This window comes from Schistocerca americana, chromosome 3, assembly GCF_021461395.2.
Source record: "Schistocerca americana isolate TAMUIC-IGC-003095 chromosome 3, iqSchAmer2.1, whole genome shotgun sequence".
Taxonomy (NCBI): Eukaryota; Metazoa; Arthropoda; class Insecta; order Orthoptera; family Acrididae; genus Schistocerca; species Schistocerca americana.
Genome location: NC_060121.1, coordinates 125228462 through 125236086, shown reverse-complemented (window position 1 = coordinate 125236086; position 7625 = coordinate 125228462). Strand labels below are relative to the sequence as shown.

Below are 7625 nucleotides of genomic sequence, written 5' to 3'. Positions count from 1 at the left end.
AAAGACCACTCTTGAAAATCGTTTGCATTGCACCTGCCGTTTTTCTCTGTAATCATATGAAGAGAAGGAAGTAAGAATGTAATAGAATAATATAATGTGAAATGAAGTCCAGCAGCAGCAACTGGACAGATCAGTGAACAATGAGACAATTGCATAGCATCAAGGAATGAATTTGTGAAATAAAATAGCATTGCAAGTTATGTGGAGTAGAAGATGCTTCAGCATACCTACAACGAAATAACTATTGCCTCTAGTTATTTCTTGGTTTACTGCAAACATATTAATGAAAGGTCATTGTAATGAGTAGGCTATACTTAATGTATTATGTGGGTATTCCTTTTTAGATGGCACTATAAAAGAGCAAAATACACTTCATAACTTCTGTGATCCTATTAAGAACTGGAAATACATCTCTTAAAATACACTGGAGTGGGGATTAAAAGAACCAATCACGGTAGATCCCCCACTAAACCTCATGGTACACAAGTTACTCAAACTATACTCATCCAGTATTTGAGAATGAGAGCACTTGGTGACTTCTAACAACAATACGTAATTTCAAACTTTCACAGAACTTCTAGCCACTGACATCCCCCTCCCACAAAATGATGAATGGAAAAAAGTTGCTACATTTTTGCTGTTCATGCAGTAAAACTGCAGCATCATCTGGCTTGATTTAGTACTATCAGCACTATTCACAACTATTTGCAGTAAGTATCCACGTATACCACCGAATGTAAAATTATACCGCTTAACAACACATAGTTTGAGGGATATGACATTTTGTACACGGGAGGTTCATTCCTTAAAGAATTGGGGGGGGGGGGGGGGGGTGTTTGCTGCTATATGTGTATTACAAGAAAGAGGACCCTATTCGAGAAAAGCCACTGCTCTTTCTGTTGAACTAACCACTAATCAGCTGTTCTTTTATTTAGTACTTCACACAAAGCATTTACATTACACGGATTAATAGTGACTATGTTCTGATGAAGTCCAGATCTGTTTAAACCAAACGTAGAGCTATGTGAAGCTTGCATTGTACTGTCCACATATTCTGATAAACTGTAGGAGTGGCTTATGTAGTATTCTTTTAGGCCTATTTTCTTTTTGAATGTCTGGAGAGTTTTAATTTCCTGCTTGATGTCTAGGCCTATTGGCAACCTTTTATTGATTTTTGCATCAAAAAATGAAACTCCATTCTGGTTCTAAATAGGAAGCATGGTTTATATAAAAATTATTTTCGCTTCCAGTACTGTGGTTGTAAATTTCAGAATTCACCTAAATTCACTTTTGTTAGCCATGAATACCTAATGGAGCATGTCTATTGGCATGTAAGTGTAATTCACTACATTTCCACCATGAAAGGAACCATTCACAATGTGGAACATGTCGAGATATACAATAATGAAAGACAGGAAAATTGTAGAAACTTCATTTGTATTCAGCATTACTGAGCACTATAATTCTTAGGCATGCTGAATTTAATCCAGTAAATCAGAATGAAAGAAGCTGCTACTTTTTATTAAAAAAAACTGCTGCCTACTTAGTTATACAAGACAGCTGTTCTTTATCTGCTGCTGGTCTCTAATACCTAACATGCCATATTGGTACCTAACAGAATGTTTTCAGTCCTACAAGCTACATATTCAAATAAGTAGTAGACAGAATAGCTAATGATGAATGTACTTAGTTTTCTTTCTAATTTGTAGGGATCCCCAATTTCTTGCTTTATGTAAGGTGGGAACTGATGAATACTATCCATGTGCTAGTGCCACCTCAATTTATTTTGCATCTGGATGCATAGGAACTTCAAAATATGTAGCCTCATCCATTGTACACCCTTTGACCTCTACGTGTGGTATCTACAGTAATATCCCAAAACATCTATTACCATGCTAATATATTATGACACATCTATCACTGACAGCAACTTGGAAATATTAATTAGCATCCATTCAGAACTCATAATTAGCATTTGCATTGCAAAAAAATAAAATGAGATAATACAAAATGATTTTTTCAGTAAACTGTTACACAGTGGAGGAAATAAGACTATTGCTGAGGGCTGCCACAACACTAAGTAATTTATCATACTAACAATGTAAGTAATTTATCAGACTCTGAAATAATAATAATACGAAACTGGTGATGGGTTCGAAGGTGAGATAACCCGTGTACACCAGTTGCGGCTCTAAAGAATGTCAGGTACCGGTACTTGCGTTAAAACAAAAATTTAGTGCGTTAAAAAATCTTTATTATTAGATAACAATTACAAATGTTGTCTAGATTAAAGGCGTACAATTACAAATGTTGTCTAGGTTAAAGGCGTACTTGATTAATGCTGAAACACTTATGTAATTCCATAATTCAAGAAACATGATTGACTTTCAATGTAAAGATTAGTATTATTCAGCATAAGCGACAACATCCTGCTGTAGTACGTGACATACGGTAACTGACACATCACTTCGGTGTCCATATAGCTACAATGATATATGTAAAATACAAATTAGTTACGTTAAGCTATGCTATCTACCATCAATATACAAACTGATGTGTCACGAGAAATGCAGCTTAGTGAAAAAAAAAGAGCCACACACACAAAGCTCCCTACCTTTAAGTGTAAACCAAACACATATTAAAATACTTCAAGTATGCGGAAAATGAGCTTTCCATTCCATGGGCGCGAGCTCTTCCAACCTTTTATCTAGGAAATTAACCTTCGACGACAGCTGTTGCATAGTACGATCTATTGTTGCCAAGCGATGTGTGCGGAGTTCTGGAACTAACGATTCGACACAGGACACACGCTTCTCCAGACTGTCGAGCTTATTTTTCACTGTTTCAATATACGTAGGAGAGAATGCCACTCGCGGGGAAGCTGGGGTATTTTGATGAATGCGAGCAATATCCAAGTAGTACGGATTTGATGCAGAGTTCCCTTGCAGTAAAGTTGACAATGTTATTAGCGTGCCGTCTTTATTCCTTAGTTTAATCACTTCAAAACCATCTTGTGGGAGCCCTAAGCAGTTTTTTATTTCCGTTTTAATTTCCATAAAATTTGAGTCATGATTTAAATGTATAGGGATAGGTGGTGAACTGAAGCCATCTGTTCCTTGTGGACATTTGTTATCTTGATCGTAACGCCGTACAATGACCCACGACGTGACGACGTCCATAACCATGACAAAGTTGTTGACAACAGAATTTACGCGATCCGTGAAGTCTGTTGATATAGGTGAAATGTCAGCTAACACCCACACAACACGGAACACAAGCACTGCTGAAATCCACACATTATTGGCATCTCTGATTCGATACGCCAACTGAGTGGCGCCAGTCATCTACCTATTACAACACAATGGCTAGCGCCAGCATCCGCCTAGACCTCAAACTTCCGAAGCCAAAGCGAAATGAATTTACTGATATTGTCCAGGTAATAGTCATTGTGACCACATAATCAACACAGACAAGGCAAATACATAATAATAATGTTGCAAACTGACGTACTACATTGCTAGGACATATGGTGATAATAGCTTTTAAGTAAGACTATTTGACCAATAGAATCAACACCGCCAGTGCCAGTCCCAAGCCCGGGGCCTCACCTTGCAAGTGGGAGGAAGGAGGAGGGGGAAGAGTAACAACCCCGTTAAAAAACCTGGGTTCGTCTGACTCCAGATGGTAGTACCCTGTAAGGGCCCCTCAACAGGGTAACAGGTGAAGACAGACAACGGTTGGAAAGCGGAAGAGGATTTTACATGTCCCAACGGTGGAAAAGCGGAGGGGCGGCTACAAACAGCATCTGTTCTCCATGTCAGGAGCAGCCTAAACATATATGCTGGCAGCAGCTCTAAAATGCCTTTGGGAGTGGCGACCCCATCGTAATAATAGCCTATATATGAAATGGTACTTCAAAACCAGCCTCAGAAAAACTAGCTTCCCTGCAGACGTCACGCAGTTTTTGGGGTGCTGGGGGAACTGTGAGAAGTGGGCTACTAGGCACCAACACAATGATGGTGGATATCATAAATGAGATGACCCTTACTGGGAAGGAGGAAGAGTTGATAGACTTCATGGAAAAGGAGAAAATAGAACTGATAACTGATGGGACTTAGTGAAGTTATATGGAAGGGAAGAGGAAGAAGGAAAATGAAGAAAGGCTTCACATGCTACTGGAGTGGCAGACAGGAAGCCAATATATATGTGGAAGCAGTAGAATACACAAGTGACAGGGTGGTGAGGATTCGGCTGAGGACAAGGAATGTAATGAAGGACTTCATCCAAGTATATGCACCACAAACAGGAAATAAAGAAGAGAACATAGAGGATCTTCTAGAGGTATTAAAGAGTATAATTACAGATGTGCAAGCAATAGTAATGGGTAACCTAAATTATCAGGTAGGCAAAGAAAGGCTAGGGAAGGAGGAGATAATTGGCCCATATGGATATGGGAGGAAAAATGAGGAAGGAGAGAAACTGGTTGATTTCTGTGAAAGAAACGGTCTGACTGTGGCAACACATGGTTCCGTAAAAAGAATAGCCAAAAGATAATGAGATATGGATGGGGTGATAGGCGGATGAAGACATTCATTGATTACCTTCTGGTGGAAGAGAAAAATCGGACACAGTTGATGGATGTAACTGCACTCCCAGGAGAGGCTATTGATGGAGACCATCGAGTGGTGGCAAAGATGAGATTCGATGAACTGAAAGACATAGAGGAAGAAAGGGGTAGGAAAATAAACGTGTGGAAACTAAAGGATGGCATGACACAAGAAAAGTGTTACTTAAACATAAAATCCCTAACGCCAAGTATAGCAGTGCTGCAGAGGAATGGGGTAGGTTCAAAGAAGCGTTTGTAAGCTCTGCTAAGAAGACCTGTGGCAGAGTGTCTGGTCTGGAAGGGTAAAGGAAAAGGAGACACCATGGTGGAATGAGAGGGTGAAGGAGGCACTTAAAGGAAAGAAGAAAGCCTGGCATGAATGGAACAGAGACAAAACAGCTGAAAGTAAAAGGAAATACCAGGATAGTAAAAATAAGTGTAAGAAAATAGTAGCAGAAGAAAAGAGGAAAAGCTGGGAGAAATTTACCTGAGTGTTGGAGCAAGATGTTACTAGTGCTAAGAAGATGATATATGGAATTACAAAGAGTATGAGGAAGGAAAAAAAAACATACACAAAGCTAGTGAAAGGGGAAAGCGGAGAGCTATTAATGCAACTGGAGGAGGTAGGTAAAAGATGGAAGAGTACTTTGATAAATTACTAAATGTGAAGAACGACAATGGAAAGGAAATAGAAGTACAGCAGGGGGGCAGAAGAGGAGGCTATAACGACGTTAGAAGTGGAACTAGCTCTGAGAAGAATAGAAACAGGAAAGGCATCTGGGATAGATGAAATTACCGTGACAATGATAAAGGCAGCTGAACCAGTTGGGCTGAAGTGGCTATATAGACTCATACGATGCATTTGAATCCAAAAATATGTACCTGAAGAATGGGGAAAGGGAATAATAATCTCAGTTTTCAAGAAGGGTGACAGGAAAGTATGTGATAATTATCGAGGGATGAGACTCATATCCCAAGTAGCAAAAATAATGGAGAGGATACTGGAAAGAAGAGTGAGTGAAAAAGTGGAAGGGCAGTTAGAAGAGGAGCAGTATGGCTTTCGTCATGGTAAATCAACAGTGGACCCCATCTTTAGTTTGTAACAGTTGATGGATAGACATTGGGAGTTCGGGAAAGCATATGACAGTTTTATCAGGGAAAAGGTATGGGCAACCTTGAAGAGAAAGGGAGTTGAAAAGCAAACACTTGAAGTCATCCAGGCACTGAATGAAAAAGCTATACTTATGTGCAGACACCAGTTGGAAGATCTGAATGTTTTAAGAATGTTACGGGACTAAGACAAGGAAGTGTGATATCACAACTACTATTTATAATGGTGATGGATGAAATAGTCAAAGAGACGAAAGAAACCCATAGAGGAAGGGAGTTGAAGCTGTTACTATTTGCAGATGATATTGTGGTGTGGGGAACAAGCAGTAAGGAGGTACAAAAACAAATAGACATCCTAAATCATGAGGTCGAGAAATATGGAATGAAATTTAGTATGGACAAAAGCAGGAGCATGGTGGTAACCAGAGGGGACAGAGAGGGCAAGGGACAAATTCATATTAAGGGACGGAATATTGAAATAGTGGGACAACTTTAAATATTTGGGAAGTGTATTAATGGGGAATACTCGTTTGGAGACAGACATTAGCAAAAGAATACAACAGAGTAGTACATTTAACCAGTGTGTGAGGGGCTTGGTGTGGGGAAGGTGCAAGCTGGTGCTATACAAGACTTGCTTCACACTCATACTAATTTACAGCTCAGAGACTTGGACTATGATGTGAAGAGAGGAGAGCAGGATACAATCCAGTGAAATGAAGTTTCTGAGAAGTATGCTAGGGAAGACGAGGAGAAACAGAGTGAAAAATGAAGATGCTAGGAAGGAAATTGGAGTGGAGAAGCTGACTGAAAAAATTGAAAAGAATAGATGAAAATGGTTTTGGCATGTGAAGAGGTTGGGAGAGGGGAGAATACCAAGAAAAATGATGGAATTCAAGACTGAGGCCAAGAGGCCAAGAGGAAGACCGAGAACAAGATGGATTCATACAATAAAGATGAATTTAAGGAGGAGAAACTGCTATGGAACCAAATTGTGGAAGAAGAATGGTGGAAAGACCGAGTAAAGTACCATTGATACCCCAACCCGATCAGATGTTGGGTAGAGGGCAAACGAAGATGATGATGAAGTAAAGTAAAAATCTACAACTATATCTACACTTTGCAACATCCTTTTGTACCAGTTATTGTGGTTTCTTCCTGTTCCATTCACGTATGGAGCATGGGAAGAATGGTTGTTGGAATGCCTCTGTATAACAATCTTATACTTATGGTCTCTATGTGAGCGATACATAGTGGTTTGTATTATATTTCTAGAGTAATCATTTAAAGATCGTTCTTGAAACTTTGTTAACAAACATTCTCGGAATAGTTTAGTCTATACTCAAGAGTCTTCCAGTTCAGTTGCTTCAGTATCTCTGTGACACACTCCCATGGGTTAAACAGTCCTGTGGCCATTCATGTGGGCCTTCTCTGTATTCGTTCAATATCCGCTGTTAATCCCATCTGGTAAGAGCCTCACACACATGAGCTATATTCCAGAGACACCCGTACGAGTGATATGTAAGCAAATTTCTTTGTAGACTGATTGCACTTCCCCATTATTCTACAGTAAATCGAAGTCTAGCAACTGCTTTAGCCACAACTGAACCTATGTGAATATTCCATTTCATATTGCTACAATGTGTTACACCTGGGTATTTGTACGAGTTGGCCGATTCTAACAGTGACTCATTGGTATTATGGTCATAAGATACTAAGTTTTTTTTGTTTTGTGTAGTGCACAATTTCACATTTCTGAACATTTAGAGCAAGTTGCCAATCTCTGCATCACATAGAAATTTTATCAAGATCTGACTGAATATTTATGCAGCATCTTTCAGATAGTACTTCATTGTAGATACCTGCATCATCTGCAAAAAGCCTGATTTTACTATTAATATTGTCTGCAAGG

General features: G+C 39.3%; 3 protein-coding genes across 3 annotated transcripts; 2 read left to right on the top strand and 1 right to left on the bottom strand.

Annotated features, from left to right (window-relative positions):
* Window positions 1–2232: 2232 nt before the first annotated feature.
* On the bottom strand, window positions 2233–3353 carry LOC124606773. Its single transcript, XM_047138829.1, has one exon. The coding sequence runs from the start codon at window positions 3342–3344 to the stop codon at window positions 2649–2651; it is 696 nt and encodes a 231-aa protein (XP_046994785.1). The 5' UTR covers window positions 3345–3353; the 3' UTR covers window positions 2233–2648.
* Window positions 3354–4152: 799 nt separating this feature from the next.
* Window positions 4153–4554, top strand: LOC124605911. Its single transcript, XM_047137863.1, has one exon. It carries the CDS (start codon window positions 4153–4155, stop codon window positions 4552–4554), a length of 402 nt encoding a protein of 133 aa, XP_046993819.1.
* Window positions 4555–5715: 1161 nt separating this feature from the next.
* Window positions 5716–6212, top strand: LOC124605910. The gene is made up of 2 exons (XM_047137862.1): window positions 5716–5769; window positions 5859–6212. Exons 1-2 carry the CDS (start codon window positions 5716–5718, stop codon window positions 6210–6212), a joined length of 408 nt encoding a protein of 135 aa, XP_046993818.1.
* The last annotated feature ends 1413 nt before the right edge of the window (window positions 6213–7625 follow it).

Coding starts and splice junctions, on each gene's coding strand:
- LOC124606773 (XM_047138829.1), bottom strand. CDS start 3,344: ATGACTGGCGCCACTCAGTTGGCGTATCGAATCAGAGATGCCAATAAT.
- LOC124605911 (XM_047137863.1), top strand. CDS start 4,153: ATGAAGAAAGGCTTCACATGCTACTGGAGTGGCAGACAGGAAGCCAAT.
- LOC124605910 (XM_047137862.1), top strand. CDS start 5,716: ATGGATAGACATTGGGAGTTCGGGAAAGCATATGACAGTTTTATCAGG. Junction 5,770..5,858: donor ACAGTTTTATCAGGGAAAAG/GTATGGGCAACC, acceptor ACTTATGTGCAG/ACACCAGTTGGAAGATCTGA.